Source organism: Gymnoscopelus microlampas (genome assembly GCF_963454915.1).
Source record: "Gymnoscopelus microlampas genome assembly, chromosome: 1".
NCBI classification, from domain to species: domain Eukaryota; kingdom Metazoa; phylum Chordata; class Actinopteri; order Myctophiformes; family Myctophidae; genus Gymnoscopelus; species Gymnoscopelus microlampas.
Window position 1 is genome coordinate 64143031 of NC_139962.1, and position 23639 is coordinate 64166669.

General features: G+C 42.2%; 1 protein-coding gene across 1 annotated transcript; it reads left to right on the forward strand.

The window, feature by feature from the left end:
* Positions 1–3223: 3223 nt before the first annotated feature.
* LOC311046457 (inverted formin-2-like) lies at positions 3224–21954 on the forward strand (the record flags this gene model as incomplete). Its single annotated transcript, XM_084058768.1, is given in 21 exon segments — positions 3224–3593; positions 4179–4294; positions 4501–4660; positions 5094–5127; positions 5430–5571; positions 7333–7465; positions 7769–8032; positions 8972–9102; positions 9229–9290; positions 9373–9475; positions 9592–9689; positions 9810–9910; positions 10131–10201; positions 10304–10411; positions 10700–10770; positions 10882–11002; positions 11129–11190; positions 11192–11291; positions 11515–11617; positions 18276–18422; positions 21845–21954. Coding segments are annotated over 21 exon segments (2607 nt in total).
* Positions 21955–23639: the final 1685 nt, after the last annotated feature.

A 23639-nucleotide genomic window follows, 5' to 3' on the forward strand; every position in this document is an offset into this window, starting at 1 on the left:
GGTAACAAAAACGCAGAAAGAGTGATCAAAAAGGTTAACCAAAGAATACGCTTTTTGTATAGGATTGGACGTCTAGTCAGTAAGAATACTCGCAGGGGGCCCTCATACAAGGTTATTATGATTATGCATGCACTTAATGGTATCTCAACACCTCCAAGGCCTTAAAAAACAAGGCTCCAAACACCCCAAAACAAACTAGTAAGGCTACTTCTAGGCCTCAATCACAAAACCCATCTAACCCCTGCTCATTTTGCTAGGATTCAGGATTGGATGGCTTAGGGTTGAGGACAGAGTACAGCAACTTGCTATGGGCCTGGTCTTCAAGATACACCACAACATTGGGATCCCCCTGTATTTGTCTAAATACTTCCAAAATGTTAATGAAGTCCACGATCATAACACCAGCGGTAGCTCCACTAATCATGTTCAACACAGATTTGGCTCAACAAAGGGAATGAACTCGTTCTCATGCTATTCATCAAAAATGTGGAAAGCCCTACCAAAAGGAGTAAAGGAGTGTAAAACCATACTCACTTTCAAACTGACCTAAAGATACACCTTCAGGAGGCTGCAATTCGAAAATGGCCCTGTCTAAGTCTTAACCCCCCCCATTTATTTTTCTTCTCTTGTACATTTATTTTTTTCACTCTTCATACCATAACCTGTAAGCTGATTGTATGACATTATGTATAGTAGTGTGTATATCTGTCTGTCTCTTATATGTCATCATGATTTGTTTGCATGGGGATCTCATCTTAAACAAGCTCAGTGGTTAATGATTAATCAGTGCTTAATTCCCAGTTTAGTAGCCCTTGTATTGTGAATTTGTACTTCCATGTACTGATGTTCTCATGTCTTACTAAATAAAGTACATCAATCAATCAATGAAACTCACTCAAAGCATTCCATTATGGCACCTTTGCCTTTGTTGCTGACATCAACAATGCGTCTGTGTGTGTCTAATAAGTCGATATCATCTTCAATGGCCATTGACCACCATAAGAAAGATATAGACCTATTTCCCCACTACATCAGATAAGCAGATATCAAAGACATAATGCCATTCAATGTTTAGGCTACAACAATGATTCACCGCATGACTAGTATTGACTAAAGGAATGTCATCATCAACCCCTCCATTAAAGTCCTGATCACATCACCACTCAGGCAGATTGACAGACATCAGTGATCACATCAGTGACACCAGGTGTCAGTGAAGGGTAGGAGGAGGAGTAGAGCTATAGCTAGAGGAGGAGGGGCAGCTGGAGGGGCAATCCAGCTGTGGCTGCATCCAGGGTTGCCATGTCAGCTTATTCTAAGCAACGTTGGGCTTGTCTTTCTGTAAAGATGCTTGTAAATATTGGTAGTTGCGGGTTGCGTTTTTTTGGGGGGCTTGTTTCTAAAGTGTAGTTTCTTATTTTATGGAAGCGAATAGATGCCAAAATTCAAATGAAATGGCATTCGAAGATTCAATTGAAATAAAAAAATGTTATTTTGGGCTTGCTTCCTAAATATTGTTTAAAAACCAGAGGTTTTCAAACATTTTCATGTCAAGGACACCCCAAATTAATATGTATGTCTGCAGACCCCCATCTGAAAATATTGTATAGGGCCTACCAGGGACCCCATTCAAGATTTGTGTTGTTAAAGTTGTTGTTTTTTAAATCCACATTTTTCACATTTTCTTCTAGATTATTTTTAGGAAAACAGCAGATCTACAAGCTCACAACACGCATGTGGCCTAAGTTGCTTCTTGTAATTGTTTTCCTAGACCTGGTTGCTTGTTTCTCTCACTACCCTGGCAACCCTGGCTGCATCCTATCTGAGACAAGCGCATTTCACGTTCGCATATAAAGCATTGAGCTGCGCGCACTGGTCCATTACAAACCAATACGTGAGTACGCTCCTGGATATCCTCCCTGCATGCCATCCACCCCAAGTTTATTGTCCCACACAGTGTTGGAACAGAACAGAAGTCTGATGAGTGATAAAGGACGGTCGTTCAACTTTCTACAAACTGGCTACAAAGTAACAACTCCCCTCGTTTGGAACCAATTGGAAGCGTGATTCTTTGAAGTGTTGTTGGTCATTTATGGAATAAGATCAAGGTAAGGAAGGAGGTGATCGGCCTTTACCCATTTATCTGAGTGAGACCAGTTCCGTTATGTGCTCTATGCCTCAGGAATGTGGAAATGGGAACAGAAAGACTCGTAGTGTTAACATTGTTATTTCAAGGATCGTTGTGGGTGAATTAGTCTTGGATCAAGACTATCATGGTGTATTTGATCAATTTTTACATATAAAAATGTCAAACTCGATCAAATACACCTATGATAGTCTTCTTGATACAAGGCTATGAGTGGTAGCAACTAACTACATGTAGTAGTCTGAGGACCCTCCCTTATATAGGGTATCCGTCTTCCATGCCGACATCTCGCCACTCCGACTAGTGGCTTCCGCGTGCGGTTAGGGTTAGGGTGAGGGTTAGGTATAGGGTTCGTTAACGTCGGAAAGGCGACATGTCGGAAAGCCGCCATGTAACCCTTATATAGACCCTTATGAGTGTATGAAATGTACATTCAATCTGAACCACGAATTTCAGAGACCTGACATCTTCTGCTTTTGGTGAAATCTGGTTAATGGTTTCCAGAAACATGGATCTTTTATGACCATAATATGGACTGAATTGTAGATATTACATGGGCTATAGAAAATCTAAACAGAAAAGTCGGCAGTCTTCTATGACAATCATAATAGCTACTATATACATTCAAGTAGCCAACATTGCAACAGTTGCCAGACTGGCGAGGAGGAGAGGGGAACATTTTCTTGACCGTTTGAGGGTCTAACATCAGAGGGTGTTGTTTTGTTTTCTTTGTTAAACGTAAGATTGCAACAGGAATCAGCATTAAGGGCTGTACACATACTTGAGTTGATACACTCAGGTTAGATATTGACTGCATTGAGAAATGTTGAACCAGTCCGCATGCCAAGGTGGCCTGGCTCATAAGGATCTCAGTGACTGAGAGTGTCTGAAAGTTGTTTTTGGTACTATAGGCTACACTGTGAGTCATGGAAAATGCAGGACCAAATGATGTTGATATTACAAGCTGTGGACAAGTAATCACATGTTTTACAAATGCCTGCATTAAATCTGTGGTCATTCTCAGTTGTCTTGACAATCAAACGGTCTTTCTTCCGTCCACAGTCTATTTTATCCATGATGTCGGTGAAGCCAGATGGAAAGAAGATGTGGGCAACAGTCAGGGATCTTCTGGAAGAAGCCAACGTGGAGAATGCCGACCCAGAGCTGTGCATCAGGCTGCTGCTGGTCCCTTCTTTGGTCAACTACTCTGGCCTAAAGCATCGCCTGGAGGGCAGTGACCAGACATGGATGGTCCAGTTCCTGGAGCTGAAAGGTCTGGATCTCCTCCTGGAGGCACTGGACCGTCTCTCTGGCCGTGGTTGTTCTCGCATCACAGACGCCCTCCTGCAGCTGACCTGCGTCAACTGTGTGCGAGCGGTCATGAACTCCTCAACAGGCATCCACTTCATAGTGGAAAACGAGGGCTATGTCCGCAAGCTCTCCCAAGGTTGGTCCATGGCAGCTTCTGTTGAGCAAATGCTCAGTATATGAAAGACCTGTCACTTAACATAACAGACACAAATTATATATACTAGATGTCAGGGCCGCTTTGCAACATGATGGTCTGATGATGGTCCTCAGACCATCATCAGCACTATGTGCTGTTGGACTATTGTAAATAAATAATCTATTTGTGCATCCAAAGAACCATAACATTCTTTGTCAGTGGCCCTTTCTTATTTTACCGGTCTACTTTGCTGGCTTCTCAAACCCAGCTCAATATTCAGTAAGCCTTGAGTCAAGGTTAAGGTTCACTTCAGCCTCAAAATCTATAAAATAGCAGCACACTTAGAACAGATATTGGATTTCATTGCCTTGACACACACAATGAACAACACTTACTTAAAGAACAACACTTCATACTCACAGGGCAACATTTCAAAGTTCAAGTTACACTGCCAAACACAGTGCTGAAAAACAGCATCCATCATGAGTCTACATAGAGGAAGAGGAATGGAAGATATATTGTGGTTCATTAAATAGATGGGACCATACCCATACTGATGTATCATGTACCTGTGATGCTCCACAGCCTTAGACACGTCCAACACTATGGTGAAGATGCAGGTGTTTGAGCTGCTAGCTGCCCTCAGCATGTTCTCCTCAGATGGTTACCGCCTGGCTCTGGATGCGCTCAACCACTACAAGGTAAGCAGTCCACCTGCGGAGGAGTCATTCTGAAAGTTGAAACTTTATTGAGCTTTTACACTTCAAATGACACTTTCACTGTCTCTTTCTTCATTACAAGGTACAGTTTCTGTGACCGATAAAAGCTTTTTCATCGGTGACCTCATCACAGTCAAATTTCTCCAAATGGATATTAAATTCATAAGGTGTCTGATTGTTCTCCTCAGGGCGTGAAGACCCAGCAGTATCGCTTCAGTGTGATCATGAATGAGATGCAGGCCACAGACAACGTGCCTTACATGGTCACCCTGCTCTGCATCATCAATGCCCTCATCTTTGGGACAGGCGACCTCAGGGAGAGAGATAAGATGAGAAAGGAGTTTATCGGTAAGCTGTGGCACCAGTAATTGTCACCTTCCCTGTTGAGCTGCTGCTCAACAATTTATCAGCAATCTAGTCTCAACAATTATCATCCGGTAGCAAGGTCACGCTGTGATTTTGCTTTAAAAAATAACCTTTAATTGATTTCATTGATACAAAATGTGCCTCATTTGACAAGATGCTGATCACACTTTTAGGGTACAGTCACACATGCACATGGCAGGGTGTTGCCAACAGACAGTACACAAATACATCTACAGTATACACAAAAAAGAGATTTTATGTCTATGTCGACAGGGAAGCGTGGCAATGCTTTGACCATCCCCTATTTTGGAATTGCACACCTGTGACTTTCCTGCTAGCAGCCAGCTTGTGTTCTTTGAATTCATTAAGCATTCCCAATGAAAACTCACAAATGTGTTTTGTTGTTGTCTTCCAGGGCTGCAATTACTTGATATGCTTCCCAAATTGAGGTGAGCGTGAACATTCCCTCTGTGTTATCATAATGGTTGAATCAGTCAATTCCTATTTCTATAGGATTTCTATGTATTGAATACATTTTAATTTAATTTAATTTATTTAATTCATAATGCAAGACCATGCTAGATCATTTTAGTTAAATGTTTTCACTGAATACTGTATATTGTTGTATAATCAAATGAAAGTTGGAGAATATGTTCCAATATTGCTCTACTTTCTTAAGTGCTATTGCCCATCCTCTGAGCTCTAAAGCCTCCCAATGCCCAGCTGTAATCTGTGCTTTCCTGGCTTGCAGGGAGAAAGAGGATGAAGACTTGATTATTCAATGTGAAGCTTTTGAAGTGGCCATGGCTGAGGATGAGGATGAGTTGTTGGGGGTCTATGGAGGCATTGACATGAGCAATCACCTGGAGGTGTTCACTACTCTGTTCAACAAGGTGAGCCATAACTATTTGATAGTAATCGTGTTGGTAATCCAAACCTGTGCTGGTGGGGAAGGCAAGAGCAGTCAACTTTCTTTGCCCACCACCGATAATGTTTACATCATTTAAAGCTATTGGCGTCATCATGTTAACAAGCGTACTTGGTCCGTACAGGACATGTAGGTTCATCACAAGGTTTTATAATATGCACTGTACTATATGGAAAGCTCGCTCCTGCGTTCTTCAATTGATTTCTGAACGAACCTGACCACTGAATGTACCGCTATTGAAGGCTGGTGTAGACCGACTTTATTTGCCGTGGGTTTTTGTACTGGAGTCGCAGAAATCACTTTCACTTTCTGTTTCTTTTTCCTCGGTAGGTTTCACTGTTTTAAAATACTTGCTTAAAGGGTTAGTTCAGATTTTTTGAGTATTTTCTGTAGGAAATACTTACCATTAATGTAGTGGTTGCAAAGGTATTAATTGATTGCCCGAGTCCCGTGGTCAGAGTTATGGTCCGTTTCTGATAAATATGAAGTAGTTCCGGTAGATTAGTAGATTTGGTGGGGGCCGCTCATTAAAAATAAATAAATTAAAAAAACTAACGTCATTTGTATTGTTGACCTATTTCTACCATATAGAGCAGGTCTCGTTCAATTTCGACCCCTCTGTCACATGGTACTAATGTTTGTGTCCAGAATCACTGCGCCGCGGCAGCCTACTCACGCACAAAATATATGACACAAAAAATAGTACCATGTGACAGAGGGGTCGAAATTGAACGAAACCTGCTCTATATGGTAGAAATAGGTCAACAATACAAATGACGCTAGTTTTTTTTTATTTATTATTTTTAATGAGCGGCCCCCACCAAATCTACTAATCTACCGGAACTACATGCATATTTATCAGAAACGGACCATAACTCTGACCACGGGACTCGGGCAATCAATTAATACCTTTGCAACCACTACATTAATGGTAAGTATTTCCTACAGAAAATACTCAAAAAATCTGAACTATCCCTTTAAATGTGCACACTTTGCAGCTGTTGCACAGATATCTCTTGTATTTTTTTTGAGCTCCTAATTATTTTGTTTCCCCAAATTCGACTTGTAAACAAGCGGTGAATGAAATCACAAAACGCTCGTCTCAAAACACACTCGCCCCAGGTCTAATCCGGCGGCCTCTGTCCGCGAAATGAATGGGGGCGAGTGTGCTTTGGGGCGAGCGTTCCGATGGTAACCGGAACGCTCGCCCCAGAATCGTTTTTTTTTACTCTCTCTCGCTCTGCTGCCTGAGCCCTCCCTGAGCAGCACAGTGCAAGTTAACGCCAGCCAGTCAGCGCCATCTTCATAATAGATAAATACACATTCAGACAGAACAGAATTAAAAAATATATTATTAAAAAAAAGAAAAGAAAACATTAAAAAAAACATTTTTTTTCATTGAGCCCGAGGCTCGGCTCTGCCCGACCAATTAGCATACTTATGAGGCCCGGCTCGGCCCGAAAACGTCGGGTCGGGTCGGGTTCGGGTAGAATTTGAGAACTCTAGTACTAACTGAAGGTAAATAAACGAAACAAAGTTCAGATATGAATGTTTTACTGTGTGGCTGGTGAAGAATGGACCATACCACTCAAGTGTTAAATCATGATCTATACAAATGAGAAGCACAATTATTCAAAGAACAAAAGGTGCCTTTGCAGAATAAACTTATCTTCAGTTTGTACTTTTTGTGGTTTATGTGTATATATCTGTTGCTGTGTTCATCCAGGTGAGCAGCTCCCCAGCCTCCCTACAGCTGTTGTCCATCCTACAGACGTTGCTACATCTGGGGCCTGAGCGCTGTGACGTCTGGCAGGCCCTGGAGGCTCTGACTAACAGAGCCGTCCTGCTGGCCCAAGACTGTGAGTTTACACATGCATTTAGATGAACACAAACAGAAATCCAGAAGGTTATCTTTCTGAATTAAGACTTTGGTTCAGTTTGTGTTTTTTTGTGAAGGAAAGTCATACATAGATCATGATGTTCAAATGTGGTTTACTTTACGGTGGGTGTATTTATAGAGGACATTATTCACATGGCAGTGAGAAACTATCATTTCCAGCACAGAGTGTGTTGTGAGAGCAAAATCACGCCTTGTGAACATTGTCAATGAGAGGTAGTTTTTAAATGTGGTTCCTCTGCGTCTCTGCTTTTGGGGGTTCCAGCTCGGATGGAATCCTCTGAGAAGATCTTGCAGCGCTTGACGTTCTCCAAAGGCAAGAGCGGCGTTGTTCAGAATGATGTCGACGGCCAGCTGGTCAGGAAGGCAGACAAGGCCATTCAGACAGACCACATGGACGGAGACAAAGACAGATCTGACAGGACCACCTCAACCGCCCAAATGCCACTGTGTGCCTCTCCTCCACCCTCTCCTCCACTCTCTTCTCCACCCTCTCCTCCACTCTCTTCTCCACCCTCTCCTCCACCCTGTCCTCCACCCTCTCCTCCACTCGCTTCTCCACTCTCTCCTCTACTCCCTCCCCCCCCCCCCCCCCTGGCCATTCTCCGATGGTCCCAGCCAGGACAGCCCGATGCCCGACTCTGAAGATGAAGAAGCTCAACTGGCAAAAGCTTCGGGCCGTTACTGGTGAGTAGAAGAACCATGTGCATTTTCTAAGATAATATTTAGCATTTAGTATAGTAACATTTAACAAAGTATTAGACATATTTTTTTCCTGACAAGAAAAGGGAAGCAAATACTGGGGTGAAACGATTCATTGAATGATTAATCGATCAATAGAAAAGGTATCATATTTAAATTCAGTAAATAATATCAAAATAATTGATTTAGTGATCATATAAACATTTCTAATATTTGCTATTTACAATAAGAGTATAGTTCTCCTAAGACACAATATTAAGCCAGCCTCTGAGAATCAGCTGATTCCCGCCAACTTCCCTATCATCTGATGCTCAGCTCAGCTAAGCCCACCTCCACCCCAGCTCCCCCTCTTTATACACATCTGATCTTACTAATATCATTGTTGTGCTATGGTTACTGCTGCTCTGATCTGTCATACCTGGGAGGGTCTTTGCTTGCTGTTCTCCCTGCCTGTGGCATTCCATGCATCATGTGCATGGAAGGGCATGGAGGTCTCTGAGCAGACCTATGCCGCAAACGTTTTATTTATTTTGATGCTCTGAATATCTTGTTTTGTTCCATATTATCTGTTTTAGTCTGATGGGTAAACATTACTATCATTTTATGGTCTAATTTAAATGAATAGATTAATTGAAAACAATAAAAACAGATTAATGGATCATGAAAATAATAATTAGTTGCAGCCATGAAGTGTGATATAAAATGTAATGCTGTCAGGTTATGGCTCATTGTAAGTGATTCTCCTTCACCTTGCACCTCAACACAGATGGTAACTCCATATGGACATTGTCTCAGAAGATCCCTCCCGCTCTTGAGCCCAACTACAGCCTCATTGAGAAATTGTTCTGTTTCCCGGTGACCAAGCCCAAAGACGAGCCCAAGAAGGAGTCTAAAGAGGTATGCTTGGTCACTCAAGGCAGCCCCTCAGAGCTGTAGCACTCCCAAACATGTCAATGCTGAACAACCAATAATATGCTCTAAACAATTAATATATTCCCTTCATCGTTTCTCTTCCTTCTTTAGATTACCTTCCTTAATCCAGAGAAACACATGATGCGGTACATATTCCTGATACAGTTCAAATGGTGAGATATTTTCCCAGTGTTGTTTCTGTCCGACCGCGTTGGACCATCCCTAGCTGAATATTTTGCCCCCTTTTCTACCCAGCTCGAATGAAGACGTTGTAGCTATGATCCAGAAGGGGGATCGGACCAAGTTTGACGTGGAGGTGCTTAAACAGCTTCTAAAACTCCTTCCAGAAAAAGACGAGGTTGGCACTACGAGCATGTTGCACAATATAACTTGGACAAAATGTTCTCATCCATACATAACTTCCCATATCTTAACAAGACATGTTGTGGGTGACTGTTTTCTGCCTCAATGTAGATTAAAAATTTTAAGACATTCCAAGACCAGAAAGAGGAAGAGAAAGACAAGTTGGCTAATGTAGACCGCTTCTACAATTCACTTCTCTCTGTCCCATGGTAAATGTTCTTACTTTTCATCTGTCTGTAGATCATGGTCTTAAATTTAACCTATACTGTATTGTTTACATATTGTCGTTCGATTCATCGTTATCAACTGCATTTCCTTTGCCTCTCCAGCTACGAGTTGAGGATTCAGTGTATGTTGCTGTGTAAGGAGACAGCTTCAGTGCTGGACATGCTCAAAACTAAAGCCCAACTAGTGGTGAATGCCTGCCAGTGTAAGTCAACAGAATTCTACAGTATAAACATACGTTTTCCACTGGTGACGTCATGTTCACACTGAGCCCTCTGTCTGTCATAGATGAATATATAAAGTAAACTGTTCATTAACCTTTTGACTTAATGCAACCTCTTCTCATGCCCATGTGTGAACATGCAACTGAGCACCAAATAACTACAAGACTAGTAATCTACATGAACCACTGTATGTTTTCTCAGCCCTCAGGAATAGCAACCTCTTGCCCAGTTTCTGCAGGTGTATCCTGGATGTGGGAAACTTCCTGAACTATGTAAGAAGCGCTCCTTCCCTGCTCAATTAGATTTCATCCTTGCTGACATTTAAACTATGATCTTGATCTTAATAAGCTACTGTATAATATGTCTACATTCAGGGAGTTCACACGGGTAATGCAGAAGGGTTCAAGCTCAGCTCTCTGCTCGGTCTCACTGAGACCAAAGCCAACGAGAGTGGAATCACACTGCTTCATCACATCCTGAAGGTGCGTTCTTATGATTCTTCAGAAACCCTACTCAAACCCTACTGTTAAAAATTAAATGGCATATTTGGTTATTTTTAACCTCAAGCCTACATTGTTCTATTGTGAGGATATCTGATATCTGTATCGCATGGATTTAGATGAATACAAACAGAAATACAGAAGAATTTCTGTCCACAAACACACACATACAGAATGCACTGGAAAATTAATGATAGGATCGAGGTTAAAGATCGGCCAAGTCACCCTTGAACATGTTTAATTACACCCTATGTGGCTTGTTTTGCCCAGGAAGCAGAGTTGAAGCACCCGGAAAGTTTGGCACTGGCGGATGAGCTAGAGATCTGTGAAAAAGCAGCAAGGTAATAACCTATACTTTTGATCTATTCTAGTTTATGTTTTCTTTTTCTCAGTTCATGGATCTGTAATTGCCATGAAAAAAGCAACTATGCCACCATTGTATTTGTCTTTAGTGTTGACCTGAAGTCTAGCCAGTCAGAGGCTGCTGCCTTATTGCAACGACTGAAGGACACCGCCAAGAAAGTCTCCAACTCTGTAGAAGATGTGACAGAGCAATATGCAGAAGTCATTGAGGTAGGTACATGTATAGAAGTTCTCCACATTCTCTTCATGGAGATGACAACACAAAACTGAGCATTCAAATACAAAAATGCACTGGAATCTTAATGCTCCCCAAATGGTCTGGTTTCTCTTCACCAGGAAAACCTGCAGGCATGCAGAGCTTTAGACGAGCAGTTCTTGGAGATTGACAAAAAGAGAAGTGCTGGCTGTGTACCTATGTGAAGATGCTGATCAGCTCTCCCTGGAGGAGCTCTTTGGAACCATCAAGACTTTCCGGGGACACTTCATCAAGGCCTTGAAGGTTAGGGAGGTGTTGATGGTACTCTCTGAACCATTGTTCCTGCTACATTGCATGTTTGTCATACATTGTCATACATCAGAGGCATTTTAGAAGTTGCATGTACTGTATAGTGTGAGAGATGCTATGGAGAATATTTTCACTGTTCACAGATCTACACAGTACAATTAAAAAATATGGAAAAGATTAAAGTGTTTACATGTTTTGTTTTATCTCCCACCCCCAGGAAAACAAAAACCGTAAAGAACAAGCAGCCAAGGCAGAGAAGAGAAGGAAACAACTGGAAGAAGAAGAATCCAAGAGACAGAAAGGAGAGAATGGAAAACTAAGTGAGCACTCACTCTCTCTCTCTCTCTCTCTCTCTCTCTCTCTCTCTCTCTCTCTCTCTCTCTCTCTCTCTCTCGTTTTGCAATGTGACACAGCTGCATATTCTCCTATGACTCTTCTTCCTTCATCGTGTAAATTGTAATACTTTTATTTGGATCTACAAAATACAGTAGCATACAAGATCCAAACATTTTTTGAAGAGGGTTTCAAATGAAGGCATGGCCAGACACTGTATGCAATATATTTAAAACACAGTGGGATAATAATATGCATGCAGAGCAGTGATTATAATTGAGCACCAGGCAACAATATATATCAGAAAATGTTAGTCCACTCAAGGATAGACAAAGCACCGCCTCTTAAAGATAGAGAGGCTGCCAATCACTGCAGAGACTGAGCAGTACTTGGCCAGTCTTTTTGCAGCGACCTTCTGCAGTCCTCCAAGTTGCAGTCCACGTAGCGCGAGTCTGTGGACATGCCCCAGACTTCCAAACACAAGCACAATGAACTGGCAGCTGTATCCAAGTGACTTGATGCACTCTACCTAAGGCTGATATTTCATGAGTTTGGATGTGAAGCAAATGTCCATATACAGATCAAAAGAACAGCCTATTTCAAAGATGACAACTGATTTACTTGTTTCATTAATGAAAATAATATCTGGAGCATTTGGAATATTGCAGAAAATATTATCATCAGTGGAATTGTGTTCAAACCAGTTTGTGTGAGCAGTGCTGTGCAAATACATTTTAGATGTTATGTCCTGTACTTCTCTGATGTCTCTGGAAATTAGATCCACCAGCTTGTCGTGCCTGGCAATATACAGTCCTTTGTAAAAGCTGCAGCCATTGAGGATGTGGGCCATTGTCTCTTTATTGCTTGGGGTAGGATGTGGATGGTGAATGCAGTGTGGTTCATGGATGGATACCAGGTTGCCAAGTTGTATTTTGTAGGCAGAACTTGTAGGCGGGCCTTGATGGTAAGTATGAGAATGTCCTCTCCAATGGTGGTGTTTGAGAGGATGGAGTGTGACAGAGAGTAATTTGCAGAGGGTAGATGAGCCAGTTTTCCCTGCAGGCTTAAACTAGTCCAATGCTTGATTGATTGATTGATTGATTGATTGATTGATTGATGTACTTTATTTAGTAAGACATGAGAACAGTACATGACAGTACATAACAGTACATGGAAGTACAAATTCGCAATACAAGGTCTACTAAACTGGATAGCTCAGTTAAGCACGTAGCTTGTTTAAGATGAGATCCCCATGCACACAAATCATGTTGACATATAAGAGACAGACAGATATACACACTACTATACAGAATGTCATACAATCAGTTTACAGGTTACTGGTATGAAGGGTGAAAAATATGTACAAAAAAGAAAGAGAGGGGGGGGGGGGTTAGGTTAGGACATGGGGTAGGTTAGGACTTGGACAGGGGCCATTTTTGAATTGCAGCCTCCTGAAGGTGTATCTTTAGGGCATTTTTGAAAGTGAGTAGGGTTTTGCACTCCTTTACTCCTTTTGGTAGGGCATTCCACATTTTAGATGAATAGCATGAGAAAGAGTTCATTCCCTTTGTTGTGCCAAATCTGGGTTGAACATGGTTTGTGGAGCTGCCTCTGGTGTTATGATCATGGACTTGATTAACATTTTGGAAGTATTTTGACAAATACAGGGGGATCCCAATGTTGTGGTGTATCTTGAAGACCAGGCCCATAGCAAGTTGCTGTACTCTGTCCTCAACCCTAAGCCATCCAAGCCTAGCAAAATGATCAGGGGTTAGATGGGTTTTGTAATTGAGGCCAAGAAGTAGCCTTACAAGTTTGTTTTGGGATGTTTGGAGCCTTGTTTTTAGGGCCTTGGAGGTGTTGTGATACCATGAAGTGCATGCATAATCATAATGACCTTGTATGAGGGCCCCTACAAGAATCTTCAGAGTATTTTTACTGACTTTACGATCAAGTCTCCACATCCTCCGTGTTATTTTGTGGACCTTTTTGATCGTCTTTTCAGCGTTTTTGTCACCTGAGAGGTTTGCCTCCAAGATGGAACCCAAGTAGGTAATTTCCTCCTTTCTTGTGATAACATTTTCACCCACTTTGATCGTGAAACTCTCAGCCTTTCTAAGGTTAGGGTTGGACCCAAAGAGGATGGATTCAGTTTTACCCAGGTGTAATGAGAGTTTGTTGTCGGAGAGCCAGATGCAGATCTTGTTGAGTTCAGTGCTGAGGGTTTTCTCAACCTGCAGCCTGTCCCTGTCCGAGACCAGCAGAGCCGAGTCATCTGCGAACAGGAACAGTTTGCAGTCGCAAGCTGAAGACATATCATTCACATATATCAGGAACAGTAGTGGTCCTAGTATGCTTCCTTGAGGAACACCACAAGTCACTGGGAGGGGAGGGGACTGGGTGCCGTTTACTTCCACCACTTGCTCCCTCCCTTCCAGGTAGGATCTCATCCAGTTCACCGACGTGTCGTCAAAGCCTATTGCTTTGAGCTTATTGATCATAATTGGGTGATTAACGGTGTCAAAAGCCTTCTGGAGGTCCAGCATGACCATGCCGCAATATTTGCCCTTGTCGACATCTTGTTTGATAGAGTCGTTCAAATAGAGAAGGCATGTGTCAGTGGAGTGGTTTGTTCTGAAACCAGATTGGAATTCGTAAATTAGATTTTTTTCGGCAAGGTACTTATCAACCTGTTCATAGACTATTTTTTCCATGACTTTCGAGATGGAGCTAAGAATAGAAATAGGGCGGTAGTTGCCAGGGTCTAATTGGTTTCCTTTTTTGTACAGAGGGGTCACTCTTGCTTTTTTGAAGTCGTTAGGGACCCGTCCCTGTATGATGGAGAGGTTTATTATGTGGGTAATGATTGGGGCAATGGAGGCGGCTGAGTCTTTTAGAAATTTAGCGGGGATGTTGTCGGGACCTGTGGCTCTGTGTTGTTGGAGTGCACTCAATTTTTTAAACACCTCATCTGTTGACACAGGGGAGAGTTTAAAATCGTCTTTGCGTACACCCTGTTTATCGTAAAATGAATCAACATACTCTCCACCATGACTCCCAGAGTGAGGGGGTAGTTTTTCAACTAACTCTGAGGCCACGGTCGTGAAGAATATGTTGAGGATTTTACTCACTTCCCGTTTGGATGAAATGAGAGTGTCATTCACCTTGAGGTTTATGTTTGTAAACCTGGTTTTCAATTTCTTGCTGCAGCCTAGTAGGTTGTTGAATAGCTTCCAGAGCTCACGTGGTTTGTTTTGATTTTCCTCAATTTTGCCATCGAGGTAGCTTTTTTCTGCTAACAACAGCATGCCATTAACCTTGTTTCTTAGCATGTTTTTCTCTTTTTTGAGTTTCGCTACGTGGGATTCGAGACCTTTATTGAAGCTTTTGGCAAGTTTGATCCTACTTTTATGATAGTCAGAACACTTTTTGTCTCTGACTTTCATGGTAGTAAGGATATCCGAATTCATCCATGGAACCGAGCGGGTTTTGACCCTGATGGTTTTCATGGGAGCCACACTGTCCAAAATTGGAATGAATTTGGTTTTGAAACCAAGCCAAGATTCGTCTACCTGTGTGCTGTTTAGTACGTCGGACCAATCCTGTTCCTCCAGTCTGTGATCTAAGTCCTCACTCTTGTAGTTTTTGAGGTCTCTGATCGTGACTGTTTGGTGGTAACCGGTCTTTGGTTTACGTTTCTTTCTGGTGCAGAAGATCATGTTATGATCAGATATGCCACAGGTAGAAACACCACTATTGAGGATTTTGTCCTTGTCCGTTGTTAGAATGAGATCTATGATAGTTTGAGTGGAAACACACAGCCTTGTGGGCTGAGTGATCAGCTGGTGGAGTGAGTGCCGATTACAAAACCCCCTGAATGACTTAAACACTGACGCTTCCTTACGGAGCATGTCAGTGTTAAAGTCACCAAGAAGTACTGTCTCCTCATTGTCCACTTTAGCTAAACATTCATCAAGTCTATCATAGAAATCAGTCTGGTTAGGAGGTCTGTATATGGTACCGACTAGCACAGGTTTAGCATTTTCAAAAATGATCTCGACCCACACCGCTTCAATGTCTGCATCATTCAGGTCTTCACGAAGGATGCAGACATTGTCTTTATGTACATACATGCATACGCCGCCCCCGTTTCTGTTTCTATCTTTTCTGAAAAGTTTGTAGTTTTCAATCTCAATATCAGTATCATCTATCGTATGATCAAGTTTCGTTTCAGAGAAAGTTAAAATGTCAACCTTACCATCATAAAACATCTGCTTGATTTGTGTTAGCTTGTCTCCTACAAGGGAATTCACATTGAGGTGTATCATGTGCAAGCCAACGCCAAACGATTTTTTCATTTGTTCAATGAAAAGATGACTGTCCACTGATAGTCCACAGAGAGAAGCAGTATCGGGGGGGGAGGGGGGTGTTGAGGTGTTAGCGTCCATCAAAGCCTCTGTTTCGCTGTGCGCGGCCATCTGTGGGGGTTGGGGGGGGGTGGGGGGTTGGGCATCGTCTGGTTCTCGGTGGTAAGCAACCAGCTGTGGGGCTTGGGGGATGGGGGGATGGGGGGTTGAGGGGGGCCTTCGTCTGTGTCCACGGGGGTCCATCCTGGTCCTTGTGCCGCCTGGAACCGCCAGAAGTGTCCGTGGATAGGTTTCTTCCGTTGCGCAGCGTCTCTCCGTCGCGCGTCGTGGAGCGGCGAGTACAGCTGTGGTGTTGATGCAGTCCGAGGGTGCGTTGGCTTGTTGGGAACGAGAGCTAGCGGCGTGGGTTTGTTGTTGTTGTGCGACGTTGTCGCTGGCAACGATAGCAACGTTAGCAGCGCTAGCTTCGTTGGCCAAGTTTGCCTCTCTCGCCAGACGGGCAGAAGTTTGCCTGGTGGTAACTGGGCCTGGATTAACGTGGATATCACCCGACAGGAGAAGAAGAATGATGATTAAAAATCTTCGGTCCATGCGTCCTGTCGGGGGCGCGTACTTTCTAGTCGAGTCCATGGCTAGGAGCATATGGAGAGCTCCAGCCGCGAACCCCAGATGCTTTGTTTCTGTAGTGTCGAGTAGGTAGAAGTCCGAGTGTTTTTCGTTTTTCATTTCCCGTGGATTACCCTTTTCTGTCTCCATCAGGTGTAGATTTTGTGGGTATTCTAGGAATGAATCCGTCGTCCACGAAAGGATGAAAATGAAAATCGCAGTGCTGGGCACTCTGCGATCTCTTCATTGTCAATATTGAGGCCCTCGCAGTTTTGACGGACAGCTCCTGTTGCGCGCCGTCGTCCAACGCGTAGGTCGCGCGCGCATTTGATTTGATTTGATCTTTATTTATCTTGAACAATTTAAAAGTACAGAAGACTCCATACATCATCATCACAATTTCAAAACATTTGTTCAAGAAGGGACAGGAGGAAGCAAATGCTTATCTAGTCCGGCCCCCTTCTTACCATGACAAATAACCTATTGTAACACAATATTTAATACAAATTGATATACCATAAAATGAGTACACAGTTTACATATAATACATATAAATCGATCCTACTAAAAGTAATAAAAGATCATATAAAGTAAAGAAAATAGTCAATTAAAAAAAAAACATTTCATATAAAGCAAATAATCATAGTAACTTCAGTATAAAATGATCTGACCATAATGTAGTATAAATGACTGCTTATAACATCGCTTGAACTGTTTAACATTTCTGCAGTTTTTGATACTTATATCAAGATTATTCCAAAGATTAATACCTGATATTGAAATGCACATTTGTTTCAGTGTTGAATGAATAATTATCATCTGTTTAAAATTATGTTTGTTTCTTAAATCATATTTTCCATCACTCTCCTTAAAAAGCTTCTGGATGTTTCCAGGTAAACTCTTATTCCAGGCTTTAAACATGATTTGTGCCGTTTTAAATTTCACTAGATCTGGAAACTTTAGAATATGAGATTGTAAAAACAGATTATTAGTATGATCAAGGTATCCTGCTCCATTAATTATCCTTACTGCTCGTTTTTGTAAAATACAAATCTTATTTAAAGTGCTTTTATAGGTATTTCCCCAAACTTCTACACAGTACAGTGCATTGATGAGCGGGTCTGTGATGATGTTGTTGAGCGCAACAGCGGAGCCGTCGCGCGCCGCCCACTTCAGCTGTAATCCAGAGCGCTGGCACAAGTCATTTAGGTCCATCCAGTCGGAACGCACACCGAACCCCGGGGTTCTGATGTCCAATTTTCCATTCTCCTTTATTTTAAAGCCGAGAAATTGCGCGTCATTCTCCTCCGCGGGTGGTATTTTGCGTCGCTGCAGGTGCGTGAGGAGATACTGTCGGGCCATTTCTCTTACAGTTGTGTCATCGCTGTTGAGCACACACACACACACACACACACACACACACACACACACACACACACACACACACACACACACACACACACACACACACACACACACACACTATTGCTCACACGGGCAATGGTGTCATAGCAAGGCTGCTAACCTAGTAATGCCAGAAGAGGATGATATATTTTATTAAAACAGAGGGCCCCCCTTGTTTTGCGTGTCATTTTAATATGATAAATACTTTTGATAATTTGAATGAATATAAAGTATGTGTCTTAATCTCTCTGCTCTCTGTCCACGCCAGGCAAAAGAGTCCTCCCGCCACCAGACGATGGCTGCATCATGGACAATCTCCTGGCAAATATCAGGAAAGGCCTCAGGAAGACACCGCCCAGGTGTGATTCGGGAAGCCTCCCCTCTAATGAACAACATAGAGAAACTGGCCGACCTGGTAAGGAAAAGAGATCGTGGCCTCCATCTGAACTCCTGGCTTTGCTAGTGAACCTATGAGCCACTTAACTGAGCTGTAAAGCCTTGTGTGTTTCTGCAAAAGTTTCATATGACGCGTCGTTCGACAAAATCTAAGTATTGTCAAATGAAAAATACTTCTTTCAGTTTAAAATACATAGTTTTGTCACAGAAGCATACAGTAGGCTTTATACATCCTTGCTGCTTCATCTCAGCTTTCATCTGTGCTTCTGCACTGCTGCTGACGCCATTGCTTCCCAAATTAGGGATGGGAAACGACTCATATTTTGCGAGTCGAGGGCTGCGCAGCAGCTTAGAGGAGAGGCAAACTGAGCTTTAATAGTTAAGCACCACAACTGCTGCAGCTGTACCCATCATGTTTAGAATTTGCATCAAAGCTCTAATGATAATAAAAAACATTTTTTTATTAACACAGAGCATTTGTTTAATCCGTAATCTACAGCAGCCGATAACTAACGAGGCCTACGTTTGACAAAATTAGGAAGAATGATGTCAGACTCAGCTCCCCTTCCAGATGCCAAATCATAATAGTAAATATAGCTGCAAGCAGCGATAATACGGGGCCAGTGAATAGAGAGAGAGAGAGACATGGAAACGGAATAGATTGAAGAGAGAGAGAGAGTGACATGGAAACAATAGATTGATGAGAGAGAGAGATGGAAACATAATGGTTTTATTGGACATCTCAACCTACTGCCATTAACAGGATTCGAACTCTCAACCTTCAGACTAATAGGCTGCAACACTACCTATAGTGCTATAGCTTTGTCCAGGCTGATATTGTCTGTTGAAGATCATAAACTCTTGCCTTCTTTCATGAACCAAGCCCCTGTTTCACTAACACTAAGATCACTCGTTCACAAACCATTTACCAATGAAGAAATTGTACATCTCCTCAGAACCAAAACTAGTGAAAGTAGCCGATCTACAAGCTCACAAACCATGAAAAGTTGTGAGATTGTAGATCAGCTATTTTCAGAATGAAGTATGTCATACGTTGAAAAAACGTACTCTCAAATAAGCATTTCAGGTTATCTTTACCATTTGCACATGTATTCATTGATACAGTCATGTTGTTTGCAATTCAACTTAAATTAAGTCTGCTTCAAGTGAGGCTTGAACTGGCGACCTTGAGATTGTGAGGCATTCATTTAAGGGAGACGCCATTGGCCCAACAGACAAGTAACTGTGAAAAAGGAGATCACACAGATGATACAGTTTCACGCAAATAGCTGAAAAATCCTGGGTTTAAGTGTTTTTCAAACTGCTCAAAATTGCGGACAATCTAAGGGCGGAGCTTACTGGTCAAAGCGATAGATGTGTTCCTCATGAGTCAAGGCACAAGTGTAAGCAAGTTTCACGACTTTCGGCCAAACGAGGCATGACTTTTGCCTGTTTAAAATTTGCATTTTCAAAAAATTGCTATAGTGCCCCCCTTTGGCCAATTGGAGTGAGATTGGTTTCAGTGATATTTGGAATGACTCTCTACATTACTGCAACGTTTCAAAGAAATGTGAGTCTTGCATGTATGTGTTAGGGGCAGATGAATAATTTTCATAAAACTGCAATAGTTAAAATCTAAGTCCTCCTGGGATTTTTGAGCAATCTGCATGAAACGTTTAACACTTGAACTTTGGACCACTGCCTACAAAAAATTCCAACGGATTTTCCATAAGTGAAAAAATGCAGAAGTTAGGAGCCAATGACTGTTTTTCATATAATTCAAAATGGTGGGCGATCTAAAGGTCAGAGGTCAAAAGTCAGACCACGAAAGTTGTCGGGCATGAAGAGACGCATGTGTGTATCGAAGTTTCATGGTTGTATGTCAAACAGGGCATGAGTTGTACCTGTTCAAAGTTGGCACTTTCAATTGAGTGCTATAGCGCCACCCTTTGACGAATGAGTGTGAGAATTATTTTTTGGTAGTTTTTCATGAGCATCTACCATATGGCCGAGTTTCGTAAAAAGCGTATGCACGGTTAAGCCAGAACTGGCAAAAACAAGTATTTTTCAAACTGCTCAAAATTGCGGAAAATCTAAGGGCGGAGCTTAATGGTCAAATCGATACGTGTGTTCCTCATGAGTCAAGGCACATGTGTAAGCAAGTTTCACGACTTTCGGCCAAACGAGGCATGACTTATGCCTGTTTAAAGTCTGCATTTTCAAAAAATTGCTATAGCGCCCCCTTTTGGCCAATTGGAGTAAGATTGGTTTCAGTGATATTTGGAATGACCCTGTACATTTCTGCAAAGTTTCAAAGAAATGTGAGTCTGCATGTATGTTTTAGGCACAGATGAATAATTTTCATAAAACTGTAATAGTTAAAATCTATCTCCTCCTGGGATTTTTGAGCAATCTGCACGAAACGTTTAACACTTGAACTTTGGACCACTGCCTACAAAAATTTCCAACGGATTTTCCATAAGTGAACAAATGCAGAAGTTAGGAGCCAATGACTGTTTTTCATATAATTCAAAATGGTGGGAGATCTAAAGGTCAGAGGTCAAAAGTCAGAGGGTGAAAGTTGTTCAGCATGAGGAGACGCATATGTGTATCCAAGTTTCATGGCTGTAGGTCAAACAGGGCATGAGTTGTACCTGTTCAAAGTTGCCATTTTCAATTGAGTGCTATAGCGCCACCTTTGGACGAAAGATTGTGAGAATTATTTCTTGATTGTTTTTCATGACCATCTACCATATGGCCGAGTTTCGTAAAAAGCGACTGCACGGTTCAGCCAGAACTGCGAAAAGTGGCAGAAGAAGAAGAAGTGACAGAATACTGCCAATAACAATACGGTTCCAGAGCTGAGCTCTGGCCCCGTAACAACACAACACGTTCAACAATATGTAGCTATATGGTCTGGATATACACTTTTAAAACCTCTTACGGAGCGTCCCGGTTACCTAGGCATAATATCTTCAGCTATCATCTTGGCTGTCAAATCAGTGATCTTTTCTGCCCGCCGGTCATCACTATGGCGAGGTTTTACGGTGAAGTCTGCCATTCTGTTTCTTGGGTGAAGGGCAGACTTTGGGACCGGGTGTCTCGCTTTGGTGTGATTTGACATCACTGATGTTGACGACGAGTGATACGCATACTTTGTGCTGCACGGTTTTTATCATCAATCTTGACTAAACATATATATATATATATTTAAACAATATAAAAAATAAAAAGAAATCCGATTTCTATTTTTAGAGTTGAGACAAGCATGCGTCGAAAATTGTATTATAGGGATCCCTATAATAAATGTTCCTATGCATTAATAATGCAGACTCATACATTATGCTTCTGTTGTATTACAATTATCAACATTACCATATTAATAATTGTATTTTCTAAAGGCATCAGTGTTGTTAATAGTACCCGCCTTTCTACTTTCAGTATCAAGTGTCAAGCCTGCAAGAGAAGAAGCCAAGGCCTCGGCTCCAGGAGTATCAACCGTTATAGATTCCAGGCAACCTCAGACAGAGGAGCAGTACAGGGCCACCTAAGACGAAGTACACTTTCACTGCAAACCTTAAGAAACCTCAGCCTCAACACTGCACCCCTAAACGGGCCAACTTTTCCAACAAACTCACCCCAAGGAAGATCAGCATCAACCATGAGGTCACCCTCAGGGGATCCAGTCTTGTTACAGAATGGGGGACAACAAGAGAACGCTGGCACAACACTGAGCACCAGTCCCCCACACACGCCGACAGTTGAGTCCCAGGATGGAGGCGAGGCTCATCAATTCGTCCCCAGACTCAGTTGTTCAACAGATGCGTCCGAGTCCAATGTCATCATCAACAAACAAGGTCCATCTACATTCTCAGACTCTGGCTTGGCAGAGGCCCTCTTTAGCTCATTGACTGCCATTGACGAGTGCACTCGTCAATTGGCCCGAGGCTCAGCCTGCCATTGGCATTATATAGACTGAAAATCTTGTAAGATAAAATGTCTAAAGGTGCTTTCTTGACCCACACACCTCAAGGGGGGGGGGGGGTCAAAAGAAGAGGAGACAGTGTTGTTTTGGAACGTCCAAGTCAAAGTCCTGACCTTAACCCAACATAAATGTTGTGGAAGCACCTGAAGTGACAGCTCATGTGAGGAAAGCGACCAACATCCCAGAGTTGAAGATGTTCTGTATGGAGGAATGAACTCCATGTGCACCACTGATCAACACTTACCACAAACCTTTAGTTGCACTTATTGATGCACAAGGGCTCACACCACATACTGAAAGCAAAGCTTCACATACTTTTGACACTCACAGTCACAGATATGTAATATTGGATACTTTCCCTCGATAAATAAACCACCAAGTATATGATATGTTTGTCTCATTCATTTATTTGATTCTCTTTATCTGATTTTAAGATTTGTATGAAATATCGGACACATCTGTCTTGATCACATGACTATAGAGACACTGTATACCGATTTGCGTGATTCTTGGACAGAATCTGTGGGAGTAATACAAAAAAAAAATGTTTTGCACAAATCGGCCTCTGGTGGCGCTATAACAGGCCAATCTGAAAAGTTCAGGGCAGAGGTTTGGTTTTGGCATCCAGGGAGTGTGTGTGCAGTTTCGCAGCGACCGGGCCAACAGTGCCGGAGATTAGCTGCTCACAGAAGGACGGACGGACGGACGGACGGACAGGGTGCAAAACATAGTCTCGGCCATGCCTTTCGGCCTGGCGGAGACAAAAACATAATCAAAACACAGAAAAGTAAAAATAATAATAGAATCACGTCCTTCTCATACAGAGAATGACGTACATTGTCACAGAAATTGTCCATCTAGTGATTCACCATCCTATACCCAACCCTTTTTAGATTAAAATAATCTAAAATGTCTAAGATGTCGGAATGGAAGGAGCACCCCAAGCAAACCCAATAGTGAGTTTTCACAAGAGCACCTCTGAACCAGTCACACCACTGGACAGCTGGTCAAGTCAACCAATCACACATCAACTAACCGTTGGTTGACTCACAGAAAAATATACCTTTGGTATTTAGAACTTGTCACTGTCATGCTAGATTACACTGAATGATAATATTGTCACTGTCGGACATAAAACATCTATGCCTATATTGAACCTTTTAAAGGTTTTGTTTTGTTAGATGAATTTATACTTGGTTCTATGTCAGTGTCATGCTCACACAATAGTGCTGAATATAGCAGATCTACAAG